Source organism: Cyanistes caeruleus, unplaced genomic scaffold, assembly GCF_971803275.1.
Source record: "Cyanistes caeruleus unplaced genomic scaffold, bCyaCae1.hap1.1 HAP1_SCAFFOLD_96, whole genome shotgun sequence".
In the NCBI taxonomy this organism is placed as follows: domain Eukaryota; kingdom Metazoa; phylum Chordata; class Aves; order Passeriformes; family Paridae; genus Cyanistes; species Cyanistes caeruleus.
In genome coordinates this window covers 486,115-513,632 of record NW_028255898.1, presented here as the reverse complement: position 1 = coordinate 513,632, position 27,518 = coordinate 486,115, and the positions used below count along the sequence as shown (strand labels likewise).

Here is a 27,518-nt window from a genome sequence, read left to right as displayed (position 1 = left end):
CCAGCAATTAGTTACATTGAGTATTTTGGCTACTTTGATCTTTAAATTTTCAAAATAATTTTGATGACTAATGCCTTGATTAAACTTCAGAGGTGTTTCTGGCAAACAAAGATCCTGTCTGACTCTCAAGATACAACTTACAGGTGTTGGGGGTTAGGTGTCCTTTATTTTCGATTTAGTTCTGGCTTGCCTGTGGAATTTTTACTCATGACTTGCAGGGAAAACTTAACTGCGGGTACTTGGTGGGTGCTTGAGGAAAGATAAAGAGTTTGGCTGGGCCCAGGGGGGGAAGGGGGCAGGAAAAGGGGAGGGTGGGGACAGCTTGGTGGCTTCTTCAGCTTCGGAGAAGAACACTTTGGGTACAGAGCTGTTGTGGTGGGGAGAAGGGAATTTCGCCATCACCCAGATGGAGCTGCTGCTTCTTCTCCTTCTTCCCTCTTCATTGGTGGCCTCGCACCCCCTGTCCTGCCGGGACGTGTGGCAGTGCCAGCCACCGCCACGGAGCTGCTGATCCACCTCAGCCACTGGCCCGGGATCTCATCTCATCCCTGCTGTTCCAGCTGAGTGTTCCTCAGAGCCCTGCAGGAGCACCAGCACTGACTGCCAACCCGAGGGGGTTTGTGAAACAAAGCCTCTCCTCCATCCTTTCCCGTCTCAGCCCAGAAAGCTGTCACGGGGTCCCTGGCTCTGTTTTCTTGCTAACGCTGTAGTTATTGTTGTTTGTTTGCCTGGTTATAAATATTAGTAAAAAACTGTCATTCCTATCCCCAGATCTCTGCCTGAAAGCCCCTTGATTTCAGGATTATCATAATTCGGAGGGAGGGGGTCTACATTTTTCATTCCAAGGGAGGCTCCTGCCCTCCCTAGCAGACACCTGTCTCTCAACACCGTGACATTTCCATGAGTAAATTTTACAAAGTTTTCAATAAAATTCTTATTGATAAATTTGACTCCATTTCATTTCTAACAAGCTGTTCCTAAAGATCCCGTCAGGCTGTCTTAGACACTTTGGGCAAGGGATTCCTTCCAAGCTGGGCCACTTGGGGGGGGATGGGGGCGGCCCCAGGGCGGAGGGCAGGGTGTGCAAGGGCCCTTTGTGACACGCTGCAGCACGGTCACCGTGGGATGGTGGCAACGGGAGCAGATGTCAAAGGGCCCTTTGTGACACGTGCTGCCATAGGAGCTGGCGGTGACAGGGCCACGCCACAGTGCTCGGTGCACGCGACGGGTCAGGACGCGCCAGAGCGGTGCTGTGAGGAGCCCCCGCACAGCGCACTCCTTTGTGTCGGACCTGGAGCTTTTCTGAAGCACTATTCCTACAGGTGACCTCGAGGCCAGACCACAGGTCTTGCTGACCTGTGGCCTTGCTGAGCCTTCCTTCTTAAGGTTCTCTTGAGGGCAGACCGTGGGACTTGGTGACCCGGAGCTTTTCCGACGTGTCGCCCATCCCTGCAGTCTCTGCCCTTGAGACCAGACCACAGTCCCTGTTGAGGAGCCTCCTGTCCTTGTGGCAGAAGCCCTCAAGACCCAAGTGCAGGACTCGCTGTCTTGCAATCTTGCCAGGACTTGAGTCTTGCAGGTGCCTTCCAGGCACGACTGCAGGACTTGCTGACTCTGAGCTTTTCCGAGCCATCTCTCCTGCAAGCAGCCATAAATCCAGTCACTGCCATGGAGCAGCGACCCCCAAGAGTGCCCAAGTTGGCCTGGCTTGAGGAGGAGGAAGAAGAAGGCTCTGGAGCTGTCCTGGCACAGGAGACTGAAGAGGTGCAGGAGTTCCAGGCACCACAGAAGGGTGAGTTGCAGAGCTCGGCCTTAGGGCTAGTGCCTGTTGCCAGCTTGGCCCCATCCCATTCCATGCCATGCCATCCCCTGGTGCTGTTCCTATGGAAAGGATGGGAGAGCCTGGAAGAAGATTTGGAGCAGCGACCCCCAAGAGTGCCCAAGCTGGCCTGGGTGGAGGAGGAAGAGGAGGAAGAGGAAGAAGGCCCTGGAGCTGCCCCAGCACCAGAGACCGAAGAGGTGCAGCAGTTGCAGCCGCTGGAGGAGGGTGAGTGGCAGAGCTGGGCCACAGGGCTGGTGCCTGCGGCCATCTTGGCCCCATCCCATCCCATTGCATCCCATCTCATCCCATCCCACACTGTCCGGTGGACACACACCCATGGACAGCACAAAAAAGGGGCTGGGGCTGCCCCCGCAGCAGTGGCCGTGCTGCATCCCCTGGGGCATCCCGGGACTGTCCCTGCCTGGGGAACACAGGGCTGGGCTGTGCTCTCCGGCCTCTCCCGCAGCCCCTCAGCTCTGGCTGCTCTTTGCCAGATGCAGCCATGGACGGCACACAAGAGCAGGACACCGCCCATGGCCGCTTCCGCAGAGCAGCGCAGGTACCTGCAGCCATCCCCACCTGGGCTGGGCCTGCTGGCACTGCTCAGCCCAGCACCGCACTTGGAGCACTCCATGCAACTTCCCTGCCTTCCTGCCCTTCTCCTACAGTTTCTTTACCAATTCATCACGAGAATTGGCAAGGAAGACACCAGACCTATGGACACTGAGGTCAAAGCATCCTCAGAGGTCTTGGTAGAACAGAGCAGCGCTGCCCAGCTGGATCTGCTTGTAGAGACGGCTCTTTTCAATCCAGAGCAAGTAAGCAGCCTGTGGCCAGCCTTTGATCCTCCAGCAATTGCTTGGCTTTCCCAAGCCACGCCTGCTGCTCACTTGAAGCTTTTGAGGCCATGGCAGTGGGCTGGAAGAGAAGCACTTGTCTGGGGAAGAAGCTGGGCACATTGCTGACTCCCTCTGCTAGCATTCCAAGTCTCCCTGTGCCTTCTCCAGGTGCCCGGCGTGGTGAGGTACATCCACCAGTGGCTCATGGCCAATGAGGCTGCTGAGCACAGGATGGACTGGGCCCTGATGCAAGTGGCCGAGGCAGAGCCCGATGATGTGGCCATCACTCTCCTGCGGGTGGCCCCAACGTGTGACAGGTATGGGGCCCAGCTGCCCCGAGGCCTCAGGGCTCCCCAGCCCATCACCCTGTACAGCCCGGCCCTGGGCTGTGAGCAACACAGACTTCCAGGGCCCTCTGGCTGCTCCCTTTGCCAGCCCTGCTACAAAGTCGGCCCCCGAGCCTGCTGCTGTGCTGCCAGCATGCCCCTCAGGGGCCTGTCCCCACAGGGCTGGGCTGCCTGGCTGCTGCTGCCGCTCAGGGCCAGTGGGCACAGGCAGAGCTGGCGGCCAGCTCAGCTCCCCGCTGCTGCCCAGCCCACGGTGCTGTGTCTGACCCCGCAGAGCTGCTATGGCCATGTGGACGACCATCTTGCTCTCGCCCTGGATTTCAGAGGAAGTGACACCGCTCCTCATCAATGTGGTGGGGAGCTGGCCGCAGAAAAACCTGGGCACCTCTGATGGGGACAAGACGGCTGTCTTTTCCCTGACTGTGAGTTTCTGGAGCTGGCCTTTGCTCACCGCAAGGCCGGACGCCTCTCCAGCAGCTCTGTTACCTCCTTCCCCCACTGCATCTCCCTGCTTCAGGCACTGGCCACAAACCTGGCCTAGGGGCAGCTTCAGGGCCACCAGGCCCGCTGCTCCCCCTGCGTCTGCCCCGGCCTCTCCCTGCCACGCTCAGGCCCTGCCACACAGACGCCCCGGCACTGAGCGCTGTCTCGGGCTGCTTTGTCCTCTGCAGGCAACTCTGGTGATGTGGAAGATCCTCCAGGGGCCCTGTTGCCCACAGATCCTCACAGTCTATTTCCCCCGCCTCTTTGTGCATCTCCTCTTCCAAACGTACTTCAGTACTTTGTATATGACAGAGGACGTCCATACCTTCTGGAAGGAATGCCAGGAGCAACACGGCCTCTCCACCAGCCCCAACAGGTGCTCCATGCCACTCCTCTTGTCCCTGCCACTTCCCCAGCCTCAGAGCCAGCGCTCCCAGCGTCACCTGGGCTTTGCTGTGCACACAGGTTTGCAGTGCAGACCCTGAAGGCCCTGCTCTGCAGTCTCCACTTGGAGCATGTGGTGGTGGCAATGGAACGCAAGCGTGGCTGGGACACGCTGCTCTGTGCTGACACCCACCACTATGCCATGGGTCTGCTGGCCAGGTGAGACCCCCTTGTCCCCACTGCCTCTGACATTTGTGCCCCATGACCAGGATGCCCCCCACAGTCCCCGTGGCCATGGGCCTGAGGGCCTCGTCACCGAGGGATGGCCAAGGAGACTGCAAAAGGCTGTGAGAGGAGGGTGCCCAGGAGCAGCCACATCTCAAGGGCCCAAATCCCCTCACAGGGTGCTGGGGCAATAGGACAACTGTGTCCATCAGTCCTGGGAGAGGTTTTTCACGCCCTTGCTGAGACTCTTTCTGCCATTTTCTGCCTTCCAGGGTAATGCGCCGTGCATCCGCCCACTTGTGTAAAGGCATCTTAAGCTACCTGCTTGAGGTGCTCAGCAAACCGTTGCCACACTGGGATGTCTCTGCCATGGCATTCCTTGTGGAGGTGAGCCTGATGGCCAGCACTACCTCGCTCAGCTCCCTGCCAGCCCTGTCCCCTGGCATAGCCACAGCTGCCTGGGACGGCACCCGTGCCCTGTGCTGCTACCTGGGCCCAGCCCTACGCACTTCCAGGCTCCTGCTGGCCGGCTCCCCTCTCACTGCCCTGTGCCTTTCAGCTCCTAGATTGCCTGGACTTGAGTGACTGTGGTGACAGCCTAATGGAGATCTTGTATAAGTACCTGTGGTACAATTCCACAGAGATGCATCACCAGGTTCTCAGGGCTCTCCTCCTGCTAAAGGACCATCCCTCCATGGTGAGAAGGGGGCAGCAGCTGAAGCCGTGTGGGCAGCATGAGGCTGGGCAATGCTGTCCCTTGGCCTTGGCTGGCCTTTGCCTTGGGCGCTGAGGCAGCTCCTCGCAGCTCTCCTGTCTCCTGCTTCAGCTGCCCGAGTGCTTTGGGACAGCCCTTTGGCCTCTGGGCCCTGCGGCAGCTGCCCGGGCTTTCACACACTTGTGTTCTGCACAGGCCGAAAGAATTCAGAGCCTGACAGGAAGACTAGTGCACCTCCTGTGGGACTTGGACAGTGACGTGGCCAGGATGAGCATTGCTCTCCTGAGCCATATTTTCACAGATGAAAACACCCCAATATCCTGGCGCAGGGCCCTGCAGCTGGCTGAGCCGCTCCTGAAACTCCTGGACAATGTAAGGCTCTGTGCCCCAGCCACGGCCACTGCCTGCTGCCCGGACACTTTGTGCCCTGTGCATTTGCAGGCCTGTGCCAATGTGGGCCACAAGAAGCCAATGATGAGGTCATTTTTCCTTCCTTCCTTTCATACAGCCCCATAGCCAGGTGCAGCTGCTCTCCATGTTTCTCCTTCGAAGAGTGATGTCTTCAGCAGAAGAAGAAGGAAGAAAGCCCCTGAAGGAACGAGTGTACCAGAGCCTGCTCCCACTCTTTTTCCACTGCCAAGATGAGAATCGGCATGTGGCAGAGGTGAGGACTCCTGGGCTGCTGCTGCGCCTTGGCAGGGGGCTCAGCTGCCTCCTGCCCTGACGCAGGCTTGCAGGCTGCAGCCTCCTCCAGCCCTTGGCACTGGGACACTCCTGTGCCCTGCCTTGTGGGGCCATTTGCTGCTCTCTGCTGCTCCCCAGGCCTCTCGGACAACGCTCCTTCGCGCGGCTGGCTTTCTGAAGAGGCCAGACCTGGAAAAAGCTGTCAGGAAGGAGAAGCTGTGGAAGTTTGCCAGGCTCGTGGTAAGGACGGCTGGAAGTCCCAGTCTCAGACTAGAGAAGCCCCCTGGCCCCGGTGCTCAGTGTGTGGGGCTGGCAGCTGTGCCCCTGCCCACTGCTGCAGCCGGGGGCCGCACGGCTTCTTCTCCAGCCCCCTGTGGCCCCGAGCCGGGTTCCGATGGAGCCCCGGCCCAGCGGGGCTGCGGGCCGGGCCGGCACCGCGGCTCCCCGGGCAGCAGCCGGCCCTCTGCCCCCTCCAGAGCCCGGCGCCAGCGGCTGCTGGCCGGGCCTCAGGGCTGGCCGGGCACGGGAGGGCGCGACTGGCCGCAGGCAGCAGCGCCCGGCCGAGGGACAGAGCCCGCGCCAACCCTTCCCTCCTGCCGCTCTCTCCAGCTGGCCGACCACAGGATCCCCTTGGCCGAGCACCTGCGCCGGGCCCTGCAGTACCTGCAGGACCCACAGGAGACCCTGCGAGCGGCGGCCATCAGGGTCATCGGTGAGTCCCGAGCCCGGGCTCCCTCCCCGTCCCGCCGCAGCTCGGCCCCAGCCCCGGCTGCTGCCCCGGCAGCGGCACCCGGGCCCGGCGCCTGGAGCCCCGGCTGTCCTCGGGGCTGCTGCTGCCGGCCTCTGGCAGCCGTGCCCTTGGGCTGAGTCAGGATGCGGCAAGGGCCCGGGCTGAGCCCTGCCGGGGCAGGAGGCCGTGTGGCCACAGGGCTGGCAGCGCCGCTGGCAGAGAGCTGTGCTGCTGGGACCCTGACAGGCTCTGTGTTCTCAGGGATGGCCGGGGAGCAGCTGAGGGGGCAGCAGGCAGAGCTCCAGGTTTTGTGCAGAGGTGAGCCACGGCAGCAGGCTGACAGTGGTGGCTGTCGGGGGCAGCTGCAAGCCCTGGCCAAGCTGTGGAGGGCTCTGCTCCCTGTGCCGATGAGGGGCGGCGTGGGCAGAGCACAGTGAGATTTCAGGGCCACGTGGGGCATTTGTGGCCAGCAGCTTTGGGCTGACCCCCTTGGTCCCTGCTCCCTCCTGGCCAAGGCAAGAGCCGGCTGGCATGGCCCTGGCAGGGGGCTCTCGCTGGGCCCCCACAGCTCTGGGGTGTGACCGTGGCTCTGTTCGTCTCTCTTGCAGCCCTCGAACGCCTGACGGAGGACAGAAGCGGTGCCGTGTCAGACCTGGCACTTGAGACGCTGTATGTCCTCCGGGCCATCCAGAGTGCCCGTTACTCCATTCTCCAGAGGATGGAAGACCAAATCCTCAGGGCATGGAGGACACGGCCTCGTCTGTCAGGCTTGGGCTGGCTGCGCTGCTGGAGATGTGCTCAGCGCTGACCTGAGAGGCTCTGTCTTCTGGTGCCACATGGGCCAGCCAGGATTTTTTATTTCATAAGGGTTGTTATTTTCCTTTTTTCTCTTCTTTTTACTATGTAAATAATATAGGATATGTTAGGGCTGAGAGGCTCTGTCTTCTGGGGCCACATGGGCCATCTGTTATTTTTTTTTTCATAGAGATTGTTTTTTTCTTCGTTTCGTTTCCATCTAGTATGTAAATAATATAGGATATGTTATAAACCACAAGAGTCCCAAGACCTTTCTTTTGCTGCCCAGGGTGTGCGGGGCATAGGGGAAGAGAGGGAAAAGGGTTCTTGTGTTCAGCAACCTGCCGGGGCATGCAGTGGTGCAGGGGAAATGGCCAGAAGCCCCTTGGCCTTTGGTGGTTGTGCTGAAGCCACAAGCCCTGTGGCAGGCAGGAAGCGCCATCTGTGTCCTGCTGCCCGTGTGTTGGTGCCGTGATGGCTGAGGAGCTGCTGGAGCTCCTGTGGGGCTGCAGCGCTGCTGCCGGGCCAGGCTGGGGGAGCCCCTGAGGGCACGGGGTGCTGGGAGGCCGTGAAGGGATGAGGGGCTGCAGAGGCCCAGACGGGACAAGGCAGTGGGAAGGCACGAGGGGGATGTGTGAGGGAGTGGGTGGCAGGAGGTTCCAAGGGGACAGAAGGCCCTGGAGGAGCCGGGGTGGTGGGAAGCCCTGAGGAATTGGGTGTCAGAGGCCATAAGCAGCCCCCGGGCAGCCGCCTGGTCCCTGACACCCGGCTGCTCTGGTGCTGCCCCAAAATGTCCCCCAGGCCTGCAGCAGAATGCCTGGAGGCTGGGACACCACCCCAGCGGGAGGGTGGGGACAGCCTGAGGTGCCCAGGCTGGGCTGGCTGGGGACATGGAGGGCAGGGGGTGCTGCCAGGCCACGGCCACTGGGTGCCTCCAGGAAGGGGCAGTGGGCAGAGGCAGGGCTGGCGGCCAGCCCGGGCCCTCGCGGCTGCCCAGGCCACGCTGCTGTGACCGAGGCCCCCCTGACACAGAGCTCGGGGCCCACAGAGCTGCTGCCACCATGGGGAGGGAGGCGATGTCTCCTCTGGCAGGGCTGCCCAGTGGCTGCTGCCCAAGCGGCTCTGGAGCCCACAGAAACAGCAGCAGAGTGTGCCCAGGAACAGCAGCAGCCCCAACGTCGGCACCTGCGCACTGAGGCGTCCGCAGCAGCCGGGTGCCAAACAGGGGGAGGCTGTGGGCACAATTGCCTTTGCTTTGGCAAAAGGCTTCAGCAGAGTTGGCCACAATGGCTTTCTCTTCACTTGCAGCCTCACAGCAACGCTTGCCAGCTTCAGCTGCAGCCTGTGCCCGTGACTGACTTGGATGGCCGTGCTTGAGGGCGAGCTCGCCTTCCACACTCAGGTGCCCCAAAGCAGAGGCACTGGCACCATCCTGAGAAAGAGAGAGAGAGAGAGAGAGAGAGAGAGAGTCTGATGGGGCAGCTGCCCTCCCTCTCATCTGTCCAGGCACCTTAAAGACACATGAAACCAAATCCTGGACTTGCTTGGAACAAAGGAAGAAGCAGCATGTGCTGAAAAAAAGCAGGGACTTACACGGCTCAGTTTTGCTTTCCACTTGGGCAATCCCAGAATCCCTGAGCACTTGGTGTTGCAAAGTAGCATCAGCATCATGCAGTCTCCAAGCACCCTGCCATGGGCACAGGTGGTGTGCAGGCACAGGTGTCACTAGAATTGGGAGAACACTTTTCCTTGTTGACCTTTTCCTCTCCTGGATTTCAATCAAAGATGAAAACATCATCTGGTGAATGGCAGGTGAATAGTGTAGCTCACAGAACTAGGAGTAGGAGTCTCCAGTGGCCCATGGTGTGTCCATTCAACCATTGTTAGATTGTCCAGTTGGAGCTCAGCACGGTGCAGCCCGGGCACAGGCACCAGGCTGGTCCATTTCAGCATCCCAAAGCCTTGGTGGCTCCCTGTGCACCCATTGTCTCCTGAATCCATTCTTGAACTCCCAGTTACTGCTGTGCCAGACATGAGAACACAGGAACAGCTTGTTTGGCTCATTCTTGCCTTTGCTGCTCCTGCCTAAAGGAATCATCAGGACTATATGCTGATGGAATGGGATCGCCGAACAGCAGGGACTTTGTCTGTAGAGTCTAAAACTAAAACCTTGTCTGACTGTTCAGACACTCTAAAATCCAGGGTGAGAATGACAGCTTTGGTATGGAAGAATCCTAGAAATCTTGACTTGTGATTTTTCTAGTCAAGGATTTGAATGCCAATGTGGAAACTACCAAAATATTCAAATTGTTTTCATTGGCAACCCCTTTGAAATGGCATCAGCACACCTCCAGGGGACAGGGTATGACAGTGGGGACAGTACTTGGCAGCTCATGGCTTCAGATGTGGGAGGTAAATATTTTGCCTAGGTACACATTGAAGTTCAAGTTTTCCCATGGTTTGGATTGACTGGTCATTGCAGGTAACTTTAATCAATGCAAAAGGATGTAAAAGCACCGTTCCTGGAGAATGTGCACTAGGGAGGAAATAGGGAGAAAACCTTGAACACAGCCAGCAGGCTCTGGAAAAATTTATAAAAATTAAAATTAAAAATAGATGTAGCTTTGTGACTGTTCAGACAGGACTCTTTGTGTCTGGAGGTGATCGTAAAACATTTTAAAATCTTAGGAAATTCGGGAACTCAGAAAGAAAGTTAGGCTTGGCAAGCCCTGGGAAAAGTAGGCCCTGGAAATGTTAGGCCTTGTGCTTGCTAAAGATCATGTGAAACTGCATCTGTGTAATCAATATATGATAAATGATAGAATTGTTAGATGTGATTAGATATAATTATTGTTTAAAGAACATGAGGAACAATGTTAGGGGGCTGGGGTGGGATCACGAGAAATCCATGCTTGGGTAAAAACAATGCATACAATGGAACAATGTAAGTTTAATAATTAATATGTAAGTTGTATAACGATAGAGTATAAAACATGTTCAACTCAAAACCAAGATGGGTCAGATTTGGGTCTGTGTACCCCTGACACCCAGAGCTCTTCAATAAAGTACCTGCATATAATCATTGTGTGATGATGTGTGTTCCTGAACTCTAACATTTTGGTGACCCAGATGGGACCTTGTGAGTGCTGCTGAGCGAGCTGGCGACCCGATCCTGCTCCAGCCGGCACCGAGGGATTCTCGGGGAGCCCATCGGCCGCGACCGTCTGCGCTGCTCACAGCGTCCCCAGGAGAAGAGGTAAGGTGCTTTCACTTTGGTTTGGGTGCCTGCCAATAAGACGCAGCAAAAGCTGCGCTTGGTTGGGCTAAAGGAATTCCTGTTGGGATTGCCTGGGCGCTGTCCGTCAGACGACTGCGAAAGCGTCGCAGGTTTGGCATTTGTGGTGTATTGTAGTTGTGACATGGAGAAGCTTAAAGGGGTTTTGGGCAGCAATGCTCTCATAGCAGGAACTTCTCCTTTGGGGTGCTTATTAGCACATTGGAAACAAGGTCACTTTGGGGAAGAATTACATAAGGCTGAATTGATTTTGGTGAGATCTCCCCATGGAAAAAGACCCCTGTGACACTGTCTCATCTGTTGGTAGCTATAACCTCTCTCTTTCTTTACTTTGTTTTCTTTCTCCTCTCTCTCTCTCTCACTCCCTCTCCTCTATCACATAACCCTTGTTATCACTAAAATAAATGTACATTATTGCTGTTGTGATTTCAACTGAAATCCCTTGTGTCCTTTGTGCCCTCTGAGATCAAAGAAACTTCTCGCGACTCCCACTGGCGTTAGCGAATCGTGACATTTAAACTGGAGTCACGGACAGGATTTGTGACAGACAGAAGGGGCTGCAGGTTTGTTGTGCAGTCTGTATTAGGGGAAAGATGTTTTGCTCCAGCTGCACCCAGCCCGACACTCCCAAGAGAGTGAGTGGTGTCTAGAAAGCAAGGGGGGCAACTCGAATTTCCCACAAACTGCACACGCCGAGGTGAAAAGCACCCCACACTCACTTGAGGGCTCTGTCTGCAGAATTTCACAAAAGATCTCTTAGTGCAAAAGGGTGGGAATGTTTTTGTTGTTGTTGTGTGTATGAATTTTGAGTGCTTGGTGTAGCAAAGAGACAATCAGAATTTTAAACTGAAAGAGTGCCTCCCGAGCAGATTTGGTCTTTTTACCCACACAGGGAAGCAAAAAGCAGTGTGGGTGTGGGTGTGGGTGTGGGTGTGGGTGTGGGTGTGGGTGTGTGTATAATTGAAGTTTATACCTCCCTGTAGTGGTTTTCCCTTTGTAAAAATGACTGAAAAGGGCAGTGCAGAAGTTAAAGCTGCATTTTATGCTCTGTTAGCAAAACACAATGCCAGACCTTCTCCGGGAGGGGAAAAGCGGGCGCTTAGTTACTGGTTTAATTTGGAAAATGTGATTGATAGAGTGTGTTCTTTACAAGATGAAAGAAAATTTAAATTGGTCAAAAATCAAACTCTACTCTGCTCAGTTTTGGGAGCTTGTTTTACTGCAGCTCTAGAAATTGGCTTTAAGCAAAGAAGTGAGGAAAGAAGAGGGGGAAACCTCTCTTCTGAATCAAATTTACCCTCCAAAAGAGCTAATTCATTCCAGTAGAAATGATGGACCTGTAAAAATGGCAGAAGAAAAATCAGAGAAAGCAAAGGTGTTAGATGCATTGGTTCTCTTAAGGAAAACCCAGACAAGAGAAAAGGAATCTCTCACTGCCAGTATTGGTGGTCACTGGAGATAAAGAAGGGGGTCCCCAGCAAGGTAATAGATGGCTTCTCACTTCAAAGTTGAGTGAAGTTGTTTCTAATTGGCACTGTCCCAAGTTCATTGTATGGAATGCCCCATTGGATAACCCAGCACAGCTCCATGGGCTCTGGGCTGTGAGCCAAAGCCGTCTCCTTCTCAGCTTCTGGGAGTGGAGCCCAAAGAGCCTCAGAATCAGGGAAACTGGGAACTCTGCTTCTCCTGGGTGAGCAGAGAGGCAGAGGTTGCTTTTATTTCAAATGCTCACGAGAAATAACAAAACTGGAGACATATTGATTACAGCAATAGTGTGTAGAGAATATTTGAACAGAAGGTGGGCATGATATTTTAGTAAAGGCCTGTCTGCACAAACCAGCTTTTGGTATAAGTTGTGATATTAAAGGCTCATGTCCTTGAAACTTTCCTGAAGCAGAGAGAATTGTTGCTATATTTTATATATTAGTAAAGGCCTGTATGCACAAACCAGCCTTTGAAATAAGTCGTGATATTAAGGGCTAAAATCCTTGAAACTTGCCTGCAGAAGAGAGAGTAAAGCAAAACAATATCCTTGTGTACAAGGATAAGAATGTAAACCTGTGTGTGTTAGCCAATAGTAGCTTGCTCTGCCCGCAGACCCTGTAGAACCCTATAAAAGGTGTGTTAATAATAGAAATAAACGGCATTCACAATTACTTCTGTGAAGACTGGTGAACAGCTCGGGGGTCTTTCAACATCTGGCGCTCCGACCAAGGACACCCCTGCGGGCAGAGGGGCTTTGGAGTCAGCGGAGTGGATCTGGGCATTAGACGTCGCGGGCTTGGATCGGCACCGGATAGGCAGCCTGAGCGTGGTGAAACGCTGAGCGGTAGGACGTGGAAAGTCAGGCTGCTGGGGGGGGCCCAGGAAGGCAAGGGCGTGGTAGAAGGGTCGCAACCTTCCCCCTTGCGGGTGGCCGTCAGCATGGAGGCAGAGTTTGCGGCGGTTAAAAAACTGCTTCTCTGCATCCTCGTTAAACGAGGCGAAGCAGCCCAGGAAAAGGATCTGGATATGCTCATTATATGGGCTAATTGTCATGGGCATTTGCAGTGCTCACACTGCTTTTTGCGGTGCAAGAACGGACTGGTATGTCGGCTCTGATATGGGAAATGGCAATTACAGAAAAGAGCAAGGACACTGCGTCTCTCGGTCGAACTTGGCAGATTGCAATTAATACCTTAAAAGACAGAAAAGTGAGATATGCTGAGGCTGTGAGCCCCGTAATTCCACCTGCGTCACAGCGGCAGATGCCTTTACCTCCCACTGCTGGACAAGCACTCCTATCTATGCTGCCCATGGAGAGAGGGAGGGAGAGTCAAAGAGAAGAAAAAAAAAAAAGAGAAAAAAAAAAAGAAAAAAAAAAAAGAAGAAAAAAAAAAAAAAGTTCCACAGCGAACGCTGAAACAACGAACAGAATCTGTTCAGTTATGGCAGGATGTGATACATCCAGAAATATTTGCTTCATTTTTGGAGTCACTTTTAGCATTACAATCTTATTAAAGTTCCATCTTCACCACCCTGGAAGAAAAGAAGCCAAATTTAGTCTAGTTTCCACCCGAACCAGGGGGACATGGGGGAGCACAGAAGTGGGCTCTGTGAGAACAAAGGCACCCTGGGGGTAGAAGCAGCAGCAAGAAAAGTTCCAAGGCCACGCTGATAAGCTGCAATGATCGCCGCTGTTAGCACCTGGCCTGAGAGACTTTTCGTGTAACATCGCCTGCTCTTGTAAAATCGTGCCCTTTTTTCCTCTATCAGCAAACAACAAGAGAGATTGAGAGAAAAAAAAAACCTGCATTTGTTAAAGTTAACTTTGTGAGGTTTTTCTTTTCCTTTCTCTCTGTTTTCCTCGCTGCAAGAGTATGTAGAGAATGTGAAGGAAGATAAGAGCAGAACTGCAGCAGCAGTAGGGTGGGCAGTCCGCCCCCCCTGCTCCCTCTCTAAGAAGAAGCACCCAGATAATACCCAGTTTGTGAAAAAGTCATAATTTATTGGGTTTTCAAAATGTTTTTATATACCATTGTAGAGTTAATTTTGTGTTTTAAGTAATTATGAGTTTATGCAATTGCAGTTTTTAAGATTTTACTAGAGAAGTTATTGTGATTCTTTGAACGTTTAAGAAAAAAAAAAAAAAAAAAAAAGAGAAAAAAAGAGAGAGAAAGAAAGTGTTTAAACATGGTATGATTTACAGCTTCTAGGAAAACCTTCCAATTAATGATATCTACAGAAGAGATTTGTGGTTTAAAAAATAATTAGTTAAGAGAACTTTACTGTACAAGACAAAGTTAAGTTAAAGTATATATTATCTATTTGCTTGTTTTTTTCACAATTTTAATAAGGTAATTTTAATGTGAGTCCTTTTGTTATATAAAGCACATATAACTGCATATACACCAATCTGGATTTTGGGTTTTAGTTTAAGAATTGGACTTGGTGTTTCTGAAAAAATGTAAATGTAGTACTTTTGAAAAGTGCTACAAAGCTGGATGGCAACTCACCAAATCCTGTGTTGTGGTTTTTCTCTAGAAAAACTGCACTTTCAAATCCTAACCAATTTAAGCATATACTAGGCAAATTCCTGTTATGAATAAGTATTTTTAGTAACATTTGCAGTTATTGTGGGTTATTCTCAAAGTTAGATGACATAGAATTGTGATGTATTTGTTACATTCTTATAATCTTTATAGTGAATTCATGTTACTGTTATATTGTGTTTAAAAAGTATATATCAAACTTTTAGTTGCCTTTTTGTACTAACAGAATAATATTAAGTTATGATTTTATTTAATATAGATTAAGTGTTAATAGAATTAAGGATAGTTAAGTTTTATAATGTTTAGGCTTGAATGTTTTTAAGTTAAGTTTTCTAACTTAGATATTCTTTTAAGGTTAAGTTTGTTATTTCCTTTTATCATATATAATTATTGTTAGGTTTAAATATTGTTTAATTTAAATTGTTTTGTGTTTTATTGGAGACACTTGTTTAAACTGAAAAGTATAGTTATTTTCCTAGAGAGATGAAGACAGCCACAACTGAAACAGCAGTGATGGAACACTGGTGAACACCTGCTTGTGGATAGAAGGGAATGCAGTCTGTGACACCCTTGACTTCATCAGGAGTTCTATTGGTTGTTGCAATCTCTGCAGTTTTGTTTGTTATAGCTTTCATATTTTTCAGTGTTTCCAGAATTTTAAGAAGATGTATCATTGCTGAGGATCAGCTGCCATAGGAGAGGCTTCAGATTAAACCAACTGCTGCATGGTTTAATTGGTCTGGTACCTAAGGCTTCTGATCATTTGATTTGTACAAATGTATTTTAACAGTTTGCTGTGCTGTAAGCATCTCATAGCTGCTACTATTGAGAACCTTGTTCTAGAAATATGTTAAGAGGCATCTTTCCAGTTTAAAGCCAGGCCCTGGCCAAGCCTTGACTTTACCTGGAGGGAATGTTTGCCATCAGATCCAGATGTTTTCTGTCCCAAATCAGTATTTGAGTCACTTTTTGACTCAGCAATTTGACCATGTTGATATGACAGCTGGATCAGTTTTGAAGTGAGCTTGGAGAATCATTTCCGGAGGTGATTACCCAATCCTTCACTGATTGTTTTGTTTCTGTTTGCTTGCTAACTATGGGATGCTGGTGCAGTGTTTTAGTAATTAATAGTAGTTTTATATTACATGTGTTATTAATAATGTTTATGATTTAATTGATTTTTAACCGGTATAAGTTCTTATTAATTGTGTATATGGTTTTGTGTTGCTGTTGATGTTTATAACAGAAGTACATCTCATTTTATTTTTTTTTAAGAAAACAGGGGAAATGGATGCCCTAAAAACATTTGATTAGTGTAATTCATTAACTTCAAGGAGAGAAGTGCCTGTGTTTTGTTGGCAGGTTCAGAAAGGTCACCTGTCCATCTGACCAGACTGTGTGCCTCTGAACACATGAGATCCAGTGAACAGAGAAGTCATCACACAGCCTTGGTACTCCAGACATGGATCAGAAGTGGACCTGTCAGGACACAGTTGTGTCTGAACACTACACAGACAGTTGCCAACAGAAATTTTATGTTGTTATTATGATGTTATGTCTCTACCAATTTTTCAGGTATCCTTTGTTTCAAGATTTAGAAGGATCTGAAGAACAACTTGAACATCCAAACCCTCAGTCACCGATCAGCTGCCAGCTGACATCACGGGAGCAGTGAACGTTCCAGGACTGAATCGTGTTAGAGAAATTCTGTAGAAGATCTAAGAAGTGTAGAGACTCCACCTAACTGTATATAAAGCAAATTGTAGGTGTGTGTTTACCCTTTCAGCAAATTGCTTTCACGCTTAGACTACATATATACCAAAGCACGTGTGTTAAAAGTAGTTCTATAATAGGTTAAGATAAAGAGTTTATCCTGTGTAGTAATTGTTGTTAGGATAAAGTATAAGTATTCCCCCTTCAAGAGCTAGTGTAAGCATCTTTGAAAGTTCATTTAACGATTGGAGTTTTAGCTGTAAGTTTGCAAATATGGTGTCATTTGCATGGAACAAACTGCTTATGGTAATTGTGCTGTGTATAGTCCCAACCAACTGTCTGCTAACTAACATCCAAAAGAGGCAGAACATGTGGGTCACTCTGGCACACTGAACTGGCCAAAGGTCAATGTGTCTAAGCCTAGCCACACCTGGAGATCCTTTCGCACCTGTCTCGTAGGAGTCCCTGAATGGGATCCTCCAGCATTTAAATATTTAATTAGTAATGAGACTCGACTGAATTGATTGGCAATGTTGCAAGAGTGCAATTGCACTGTTTGCTTCACATCAAGACAGACTGAAGCCTGTTGGCAAGCAAAAAATTACCAAAGTTCTCAACGTTACAACCCTCAGAAGAATTAGATTTGTTAAGTTCCACCAATACCTCAGGTGGATGGATAATGTTTGAACCCCCGACAAAAAGTCATTCTAACAAAGTAATGTAGCCCTGAGCTGCAGTCAACCCTATAGCTGATCTCGTTACTACCATAGAAAGTAAAGCCTTTGTTCGTGGTACAATCTCACAGGGCAATTACCAAAGCGATTACCTAGTTCCATCTTCCTAATCTGTGGGGATAGGGCATGGAATGGGATTCCTGCTAGTCCACATAGAAGACCCTGTTATCTTGGGAAATTTAACTTTGTTCCACCCAAGCTAACACCAATTGTTGAATATAGCTAGCAAAATGAAGAACATCAAACAGTCAAAGCGAAGCCTGAATGAATTAAAGTTTAGCCACCCTAAAAAGGCTCGCTTGCTGGACTAAGGAAGGATTGAATTTAACATCCACAATGTTAAGTGAGCTTTCAGCCAATGTGAGTAGTGTATGTCATGCAATATTATGAAATCGAGCTGCAATGGACCTTTTGCTCTTGGCGCAGGGACGTGGTTGTGGGGAGTTTGAAGGCATGTGCTGCTTGGATCTTACTGATCATTCAGCTTCCATCCATAAGCAACTGCAACAGCTACAGGATGTGTTACATGCCCTGAAAGAAGATAGTGACCCCACTGGAAGCTGGTTCGCCAGCTGGGGCAACACCGGATGGTTGAGGTCTCTTGTGCTAGCAGGGGGACGGACTTTACTTATAGTGTTAATTGGGATGACAGCCTAAGTTGTGTGTTACCTTATCCAAAGCCTGGTTTGTGCAAAAAGAGAAAGGGGGAATTGTTGCTATATTTTATATATTAGTAAAGGCCTGTATGCACAAACCAGCCTTTGAAATAAGTCGTGATATTAAGGGCTAAAATCCTTGAAACTTGCCTGCAGAAGAGAGAGTAAAGCAAAACAATATCCTTGTGTACAAGGATAAGAATGTAAACCTGTGTGTGTTAGCCAATAGTAGCTTGCTCTGCCCGCAGACCCTGTAGAACCCTATAAAAGGTGTGTTAATAATAGAAATAAACAGCATTCACAATTACTTCTGTGAAGACTGGTGAACAGCTCGGGGGTCTTTCAACAGAGAATGAAGCAAAACAACATCCTTGCGTATAAGAGCAAAAATGTAAACCTGTGTGGATTAACCAAGAGTAACTTGCTTAGCCCGGGAACCCTGTAAAACCCTATAAAAGTGTGCTGAAGATAGAAATAAATGGTGTTCTCCATACTTCTGTGAAGACTAGGCTGAATAGTCTGAGCGGTTTCTCAATAATAGTGGGTCCTATACATCCACTTTTTACTTTTGTAGTTAACACTGGAGCCCAAATTTCTGTGTTGACCAATAAAGACTAGTGCAGGATTTGAGAGCAATAAATAGAACAAGTTAAGATATTTACCCAGTGGTAGCTAATCCTTGCACATTGTTAACATCTATAAAAGAGAAATAGAAATGGTTTACTGTATTTGATTTAAAAGATGCCTTTTTCTGCACACCCCTTGACAAAAAAAGTAGGAAACTGTTTGTCTTTGAGTGGGAAAGTCCAGAAAATAGAAGGAAAACTTCACCTGAACACGACTCCCACAAGGATACAAGAACGGTCCAACCCTATTTGGAAGCCAGCTGGGGAAGGAGCTGGAGATTTGGACCGAGAACGGGCAAGTACTGAGAAAACAATACCTGCTGTTACAGTATGTTGATGATATACTGATAGCTACAGAAGAGAAAACAACCTGCATAAAGGTACCAATTGAAATTTGAAATCAGCTGGGAATGGGAGGATATAAGGAGTCTAAAGAAAAGGCACAAATTGCCTGGCAGAGTGTGATTTCCCTGGGATGTGAAATCTCACACGGGCAATGTAAGCTGGGTACTAATTGTATTCAAGCTATTTGTGCTATTCCAGAACCCCAGAACGTGCATGAGCTGCGAGTCTTCCTTGGGATGACAGGGTGGTGCTGCCTGTGGATCATGGACTATGGACTAATTGCAAAAGCCCTGGATGAGGCCCAGAAGACGCAGCCGTTTACCTGGGGCAGAGCACAGAAGGAGGCCTTCCTCAAACTGAAGGAGGCATTGACAACTGCTCCGGCGTTCGGATTGCCAGATTTGTCCAAAGATTTCCAGCTGTTTGTGCATGAAAGGCTACACCTAGCACTAGGAGTGCTGAGCCAAGGTTTGGGAAGCTGGGAAAGGCCGGTAGGCTGCTTTTCCAAACAGCTTGACAAGGGGAGTGCTGGATGGCCTTCATGCCTGCGGGCAGTTGCAGCCAACGTGATGCTGACACAAGAAGCCAGGAAACTCACCATGGGTAGACACATAGATGTCTCTGTGCCACACATGGTGAGCACTGTTTTAGAACAAAAGAGGGGCCATTGGCTATCTCCAAGCAGGATGATGAAATTCCAGGTAATCCTGACTGAGCAGGATGATGTCACACTAAAGACAACTGACCTCTTGAATGCAGCTCTGTTCCTGGGTACCACAACTGAAGAAGGCCCATTAGAGCATGACTGTGTAGAAGTAATAGAGGACACCTATTTGGCAAGAGAAGACCTGAAAGACATCCCACTGGAGCAAGCAGAGTGAGAGCTATTCACAGATGGAAGCAGCTTGGTGGAGAACGGGACCAGATACGCTGGATATGCGGTAACAACAGTCAGTGCAATAGTGGAGGCAAAAGCATTATCAGCAAATGCATCTGCCCAGAGGGCAGAACTGGTTGCCTTAAGCAGAGCACTAGAACTGAGTAAAGGGAAAAGAGGAAACATCTGGACTGGCTCAGAGTATGCTTTGGAGTAGTGCATGTCCACAGAGTGCTGTGGAAAGAAAGAAGACTGCTGTCTGCTCAAGGTACACACATTAAACATCAAGATGCAGTCCTGCAATTGATAAAAGCAATACAAAACCTGAACAAGTAGCAATTATGCACTGCAAAGGACACCAATCAGGAAGCTCCAAAATTTGTGAAGAAAATCGGAAAGCAGACTGGACAGCTTGACAGATTGCTTGAAAAGGGCAAAGAACAATGGCATTGATATCTTTAAAAGTTAATGTATCTCAATTTAATTTGCCTCCAAAACCGAAATATTCAATAGGAGATGAGAAATTGGGACATTTTCTAAATGCACAAAAGAATTCAGAAGAGTGGTATGTAACTGCACAAAGACAAATAGTGTTTACCCCATTGATAATGAGAGAAATTCTATAAATGAAACATAACAAATGTCATTGGGGTGCAGAGGCATTGGTAAAATGGATGAAACAAAAATTAATCTCGGTACAGATGCTAACAATGGTAAAATCAGTAATGTCAAAATGTGAAATGTGCTTAAAAACAACTCAGTGGCTAGACACAGGCATAGCTAGGGAAGATTAGGATAGGAACAGAATCAGGATGACACTTGGCAAGAACCCTCTTGTAGAGTGAAATTTGGCTGGGCCCTAGAGTCTTTGCTCGGTCCTAGAGCAAACTATCAGAATAAAGAAATGTTGTACAAACCTACAGGTCAGGTAGAGAAATTGGCAAGAGTGAGCTGGGAAAGATTTAAAGAACTAAATGTACAATTACAATTTATTACTCCTGAAAGAGCATGGAGTGTGTGGGTTTTTAAATGGATGGATTGATCATTGCTGTGTCCACATCCCAAATGTGACTGCAGATGTAGAACATGACATCAATCAGTTGCAACAAATAGAGCACAAAGCACAGGAAGAGCAAAAGGATTTGACTACAAGTTGGTTAGGCAAAATCTTCAAAGGGTTAGGGTGGAATGTGAGTTCATGGATTAAATCTATCATTGAGAGTGTGATCATCTTACTAATTGTATTCTTAGCAATTTGGTTAATTCACAGCATCTTCAAGGGAGAAATAAAGAAGAAAACATCCTGGAACCAGAAAATAATAAAGGCACTGACACAAGATCCACCCCCACCATCTTCTGGTTCTCCAGTTCCTGACAGCATCCAGGACAACGTTTACATCAATCAAGGATTCGAAGAACATCGAGTGTAAACTCAGAAACAAAGGACTGTGTCAAGTGCAAACATTTGCACTTACAGTGAAGTGAAAATGCTTTCAAAGGGGGGAATGATAGTAAAAGGTTCTAAAATCATAGAAAATTTGGGGACTCAGAAAGAAAATTAGGCTTGGAAAGCTCAAGATGAGTAGGCCCTGGGAAATGTTAGGCCTTGTGCTTGCTAAAGATCATGTGAAACTGCACCTGTGTAATCAATATATGATAAATGATAGAATTGTTAGATGTGATTAGATATAATTATTGTTTAAAGAACATGAGGAACAATGTTAGGGGGTTGAGAGGGGAACACGAGAAATCCATGCTTGGGTAAAAACAATGCATACAATAGATCAATGTAAGTTTAATAATTAATATGTAAGTTATATAACGATAGAGTATAAAACATGTTCAGCTCAAAAGCAAGATGGGTCAGATTTGGGTCTGTGTACCCCTGACACCCAGAGCTGTTCAATAAAGCACCTTCATATAATCATTCTGTGATGATGTGTGTTCCTGAACACTAATTTCATCAGATTTTACTGGAATTTTGTGGGATTTTGTGAAATTTTGTGGACATTTTTGGATATGTTGTGGATGTTGCTGGAATTTGGTAGAATTTTGAGAAGTTATAGGGAATGTTGTGGCATTTTTCTGGAATTTTTTGAGGCTTTTCCAGAATTTTGTGGGATATTGAGGAGATTTTGTGGGATGTTTCTGGAATTTTGTGGGATTTTTGTGGGATTTGGAGGAGACTTGAAGAATTTTGAGGGATTTTTCTTGGATTTAGTGGGAAATGGTGGAGATTTAATAAGCTTTTGCAGGAAGTTATTTTTCTTAGTGACCCAACGACCCAACACCTGTGTGCTGCACTACGGTATTTTCTATCCAATCACCTCCTACTACCCAAAAACCCCTAGGAGAAGAACATGAAGAAGAAAGAAGAAGGACAAGAGAAAAACCCTAAATCCTCCATCTTGTCTCTTGTTCTCTAAACTACTTTTTCACCCAGTGATTTAGAAAACTTTCTAATCTACACACTCACACTTTTCCTATCTAACTTCAACATTTGTTTTCATGTATCACCATGAAAACATGCTCATGAATTTCGTATTATATGAAATTCAGTGTTTCTTTGAATCCTAAAAGTAAGTATTAAAAACAAGGGGACACACTCGGACTCCAACATGTTATCTACCTTTGATTGATCCAAGGAGCTATTAATCATAATGCTGCCTTAATTAATAGGATTAGTCACCCAAGTCTCAGGCTAGATAGTGAAGGCACAGGCAAGCACCTTAGCAGAAGGTTTTCTAGGAACATAAAGAAGGAATCCAGGACATTGTCCTGTATTTTCCTTTAAAACAGCTCTGAGAAATCCCCAGGATACTCATGTTAGGAGAAAAGTCCTACATGATTTACATGACCCTGCTGAGCTTCCGAGATCGGGCGGGATCGGGCGCTCTCAGGGCGCTCTGGCCGTAGGCGCTGCTTCCCCTCTCAGGAGCGCTCACCTTCCTGCCGTGCCCCGCAGCCTCACCAACACAGCCCAGACACGCAGAGCACACAGCCCGGCCACCAGGGCTGCCTATGGCCACAGCGGACTCGGAGCCACAGCCAGCAGCACACAGGCCACACAAAGCACAAAACCCACACCAGGCCAGGCACACAAGGCACACAAAGCACACCAGCCACCTGTGCCCACAAGCTCCTGCCCCTCGCCAAGGCTGCCCAAGGAAAACAAGGCACCTGCCGGGACCTGTGCTACTGTTCAAAGTTATTAGTCTCTGCCATATAACAGGAAGAGATGGTCCAAAATTAAATGGCCTCAATGTCACCAGGAGTTCTTCACACAGTGCAGGTGTGACATTTGAAAGCAGACAGACTACAGTCCTTTTTTTCTGTGTAACTTCTGGCTGCAAGTCTGTGGCCATAGGGAGATGCCACAATGTGTCATTTAAAAATCATCATTTTTAAAAGCCCAAACAACCAACCACAGCTTCATCTTTCTTGGAGGACTTCATCAGTTTATTCCATAACAGGAGCACAATCTAACCAAGAGAACACAGAACTGTCATTCCAAATACATGGGCTATGCCCCTTCCACTTGGGCTAAGGGGCTGGATTTCCATCAGTGACCACAAGCCAGGACTTTCAACAGTGTTTGCTGCCTTTTTCTCTAAGGCATCATTTGGGATATTTTATGGCCTTTAATTAAATGCAAAAAAATGCTACCTTTTCAAATACTTTGTAAGGAACTGAAAAGACAAACTTTCCACAGCCAAACAAAAATAGTGTGTATGTCTCTAGATGCATATATGGAGGTGGAAAAAGACAAGAGGATAGAAGGTAAGAAAAAATAGGATTTTTTCTTAATAGGATTTTTCTTAAAATAGGATTTTTTCGTCTGGGATTGGGGGGAGGAAAGGAGGGAGGGGCAGGAATGGGACAGTGCTCCAGGGTCTGTGGCAAACAGTAAAGAAAAATATGGAGAGGTGTCAGAGAAGTAGAGGTGTCAGAAAATTAAAGGTGTCTCCAATAACATAACTATTTGAATTTTAAGATGGAGTGTCTGTAGGCAGCTAAGCAGGGAGATGACAAGGATGGGAGTGTGAAAGAGTTAAGGATCAAAGGAATTGCTCGGGATGGATCTATCTGTGAATAGCACTAACACAAGTTTGCTGCCATTTTAAGCACCAAGTGCTCCACTCAGCCATACTTTGAGATCAAGTTCCTGTAAAAGTATATATTTAAGTTACGTATGAGGGCATTTCTTCACACAGGAACAATTTGAGCTATTCCTGCAAAGGCAGGCAGCTCAATATTTGAGATATAGAGTGGTTCTGCAAGGAGATCTGTTTTCTTAGACTGATGGACTTGGAATACAAATATGAGTCCGATGTTTCTTGTGACACCCATGTCTGGAAGTTTACAGTAACCCTGAGGTGATGGCCCTGCTTCAAATTCATGCATTATGTCAATGAAGAACTGTGCACAGACTGGAAAAGCTGCTTAGCCGTATTTTCCCAGGAGACTGAGCTGTGTGAAATCATCTAAGATGAGTGTTTCATGGGGCTTTCCATTTCTGTTCCTGTTGGGAAGGCAGATTGCCTCAGTGAGCTGAGCAGTGAGTCATGAAGGTCACACAACCAAAAAAAAGTGGAAAAAACTATTTCAGTTGGAAGAGTCCTACACCAGTCATAGAATGACAGAATCATAGAATGGCTTGGGTTGGAAGGGACTTTGAAGATCATCTAGTTCCAATCACGCTGCCACGGGCAGGGACACCTTCCTCTAGAGCAGGTTACTCCAAGCCTTGTCCAGCCTGCTCTTGAACACTTTCAGGCACGGAGCACCCACGGCTTCTCTGGGCAACCTGTTCCAGTGCCTCACCAGCCTCACCCTAAAGAATTTCTAACATTTCATCTAAATGTACTTTCTTTTGGTTTCAAGCCATTTCCCCTTATCCTATCACTACATGTCCTTTAAAAGTCTCTCCAGCTTTCTTGGAGCCCCCCTTTAAGGTGCTTTAAGGTTGCCCCAGAGCCTTCTGTTCTCCAGGCTGAACAAACCAAACTCTCTCAGCTTGTCATCGTAGGAGAGGTATTCCAGCCCTCTGATCCTATCCATGGTCTCCAGCAGTCCCATGGCCTCCTTCAGCTGCTTGAATCAATTCAGGGCTGAGCAAAATGTTAAGAATGTTATTCAGCTCATTGTCCAAGTACCTCTCAAACAGACAGGCTTGGAACCATCAATCATCTCTTTAGGAAGCCTGTTAGGAAGTGTTTGACCCATGTCTATTGATAAAAATGCTTGCTAAACCTCATCTAGCTCAGTTTGGAACCATTCCCATCTGTCTTATCACTGGATACCGGGGAGAAGAGATCAGCACCTTGCCTTCCTCAGGTGTTTGGAGAGAGCAAAGAGTTTGCTGCTCAGCCTCATTTCCCCCAGCTGCCAGCACTGCTGGGTAATTCCCCCTTTTGACCAATTAATGATGCTGTGTTTCATTTGCCCCAGCATGACGTTCCCTGGGGGCACACTGCTGACTCCTCTTTAGCCAACACCCCCAGATCCTTTTCTGTAGGGCTGCTCTCCCCCCACTTCTGTCCAAACCTATACTTGTGTCCAGCTTGACTTTTTTCTTAGTGTTGACCTCTACAATTCTGCATCACCAGCAGACTCTGCTGATTATGTCCTCACATGCTTCTGCTAAATTTATTTGGCCCATCTCAGCTTTTATCCGTGTATCTACTTGTCCAAATCAGAGGATACATATGAAAATATTTCCCAGCCTTGTTTGTGCATTTCTCACGGTCAAGTACATACATTGCTTTGAATTGAAGAAGTATTTCAATAGGTGAATGAAAACTATCAGCATTATACAAGGCAAGGTAGAAATGCAAATTAGAGGGAGAAGTTGGTTTTAAAGACACAAGCGATTAGGGCCAGTCACATCGGTTAGTTTTGATTGCAAGGCCACAACTTAGACCTAGTGCTTGGGATTTTCCACAGAAGCATTCAGTCTGGCTTTGATGACATTGAGTTATGAGGCATCTACTCTTTTCTTCATGTTTTGATTTACTGGCCATTCACTCCACATTACAAAAAAAAAAAAAAAAAAAAAGTTTGATAAGTATTTTCTCCTGAATTTTTGTATCTTTTGTACCCATAGTATTGTTTGCTGCTAGATGAAAGAGTTATTTCATATCCTGTACTTTTACCCTGAGAAGGCAGTTAGAAACTATGATCAAATAACCCCTCAGTCCTCTTTTTGGTAAGTACATTGATCTCTAAAAGATCTATTTAAAGAGTAAAACTGGGGGGGGAGAGGGCAATGATCATTTTACTTGCATGCTCCTGTAATTACTGATGCCATGGGAAAGATATTTATTACAACAATATGTCTGGAACTGTACAACATACAGAGAAATGTGTGCTCTCCAAATTTACTTGGATTATCTCAAGGTTTTTCCTAAGACTGCATTTATCTTGCATTGCCTTGACTGTCAATGCATCATTGCTTTTATGTTCTTAGAGGAGCAAGAATGAAGACACTCTGAAATGGTATTAGAATTCCAACCTGGATTTCTTCCAGTGCTGTTCAGCGTAAGTAATTGAAACCCAATATTGTATCTTTATATACTCTGGAGCATTTCTTCCAAGGAGCAAATTTCTACTCACTTACTGTTGTGTAGGTTATAAATGACATTCTGCATTTCTTCAGATCCATTCTTTTAGCCTGGGATTAAGATTTTCTGAGGTGGAACAAGCCCTTTGGAGTTGGGATCGAGCCCTTTTGGGGTCAAATGGAGCTGTTTTGCGTGGGATTGAGTTGTTCTGAGGTGACAGATGGATCCCTCCTGGCTTTTGGAGTGCAAAGAGATGGAGATGAGAAGCAAACTGTGGCCAAAGGAGAAGGATAAGCAGCCAGGTGTATTGCCAAGGTGGATCCCAGGAATGTGCCCAAGGTGGCTCCTCCAGTGGGGGATGGAGCTGCAGCAGCGCACGAAGCTCTTCCCGCACTCGGGGCACTCGCAGGGCTTCCCTTCCGTTGGTGTCGGGTCAAGTGAGAGCTCTGTGAGAAGCTCTTCCCACACTGGGAACGCTCGTGGGGCCTCTCCCCGCTGTGGATGCGCCGCTGCTTGACCAGGTTGCTGTTGTGCTTGAAGCCCTTCCCGCAGTCGGGGCAGCGGAAAGGCCTCTCATCCCTGTGAATCCGATAGTGCCGGAAGAGAATGGATCTGTTGGGAAACCTCTTCCCACACTGAGAACACTCGGAGATCCCTGTTCTGCTCTGGGAGCGCTCCTGGTGTTGATCCCAGTCCCTGTGCTGGCCTCGCTCTCAGTCTCGGAGCAGTCCCGGGGCACTCCCGGAGCCGATTCCGGTCCCGGTGTCGATCTCAATGGCGCAGCGGTGCCGGTCCCGGTCTCAGTCCCGGTCCCGGAGCGGTGCCGCTCTCGGTGCCGGTGCCGGATTCAGTCCCAGTCTCAGGCCCGCTCTAGGCCTCAGTCTCGGTCTCGGTCTCCATCTGGGTCTCGCTCCCAGTCCCGGTGCTGCTCGAACCGAGCCCTTTTCAGGTGATTTCAGGTCCCTTTTGGGCGTTTCAGGCCACTTTGGCTGATGTTGGGGCCCTTTGGGTGATTTGAGGCAAAACCAGCGACTTTCAGGGTGGACCTTGCACCCATTTGGGAGATCCCAGGGGGATTTTAGGCCATTTGGAGTGGGTTTGACACCGCTTTGGGCATTTTTATGCCCTGGTGGTTGCACTTGGGACTCCTTGGGATGATTTTAACCCCATTTGGCTGATGTTAGGCCAAACCATGCGGATTTAGCGCGCAGTTTAGGTCCCTTGGGATGATTTTGCTTTTCTCCTTTGTTTATTGAAATTTCAGCAGTTTTAACACTTTTTTCCCCGCTTTTTTATCAAAATCTTCATAAAAATTGCCCCAAATGTTCTCAAAATCCTAAAAATTCCAGAAAAACTCCACAAAATTCCACAAAAATCCCACAAAACCTACTGAAATTCCCACAGAATTCCAGAAAAATACCATCAAATTCACCAAACAGATTCAAAATCCTGAAAATTCCAGAAATATCTCACAAAATTATAGAAATATCCCACAAAAATCCCTAAAGCTTTTAAATATCCCACAAAATTCTTTAAAAAATTCACAAAATTCCACAAAACCACCATAAATTACAGAAAAATCTGATGCAATTACACAAAATTCCACTAAATTCCAAAAATATCCCAAAAATCTACTCTAATTTGAAAAAACTCC

General features: G+C 48.2%; 1 protein-coding gene across 2 annotated transcripts in view; it reads left to right on the top strand.

Annotated features, from left to right (window-relative positions):
* Positions 1 to 1,161: 1,161 nt before the first annotated feature.
* The window catches only part of LOC147646466 (maestro heat-like repeat-containing protein family member 7), a 321,428-nt gene continuing 295,071 nt past the window's right edge, over positions 1,162 to 27,518 (top strand). The window contains exons 1-15 of one of the 2 annotated variants that reach the window (XM_086873401.1): positions 1,162 to 1,792; positions 1,892 to 2,047; positions 2,317 to 2,381; positions 2,491 to 2,640; positions 2,830 to 2,978; positions 3,283 to 3,430; positions 3,680 to 3,867; positions 3,957 to 4,094; positions 4,373 to 4,487; positions 4,660 to 4,797; positions 5,011 to 5,187; positions 5,324 to 5,479; positions 5,638 to 5,739; positions 6,109 to 6,211; positions 6,491 to 6,547. In XM_086873401.1, coding sequence (XP_086729527.1) covers positions 1,669 to 1,792; positions 1,892 to 2,047; positions 2,317 to 2,381; positions 2,491 to 2,640; positions 2,830 to 2,978; positions 3,283 to 3,430; positions 3,680 to 3,867; positions 3,957 to 4,094; positions 4,373 to 4,487; positions 4,660 to 4,797; positions 5,011 to 5,187; positions 5,324 to 5,479; positions 5,638 to 5,739; positions 6,109 to 6,211; positions 6,491 to 6,547 — 1,966 coding nt within the window. In that variant the 5' untranslated portion in view covers positions 1,162 to 1,668. The remainder of the gene's footprint in view (positions 1,793 to 1,891; positions 2,048 to 2,316; positions 2,382 to 2,490; positions 2,641 to 2,829; positions 2,979 to 3,282; positions 3,431 to 3,679; positions 3,868 to 3,956; positions 4,095 to 4,372; positions 4,488 to 4,659; positions 4,798 to 5,010; positions 5,188 to 5,323; positions 5,480 to 5,637; positions 5,740 to 6,108; positions 6,212 to 6,490; positions 6,548 to 27,518) is intronic. The other variant, XM_086873402.1, reaches the window with a different exon arrangement.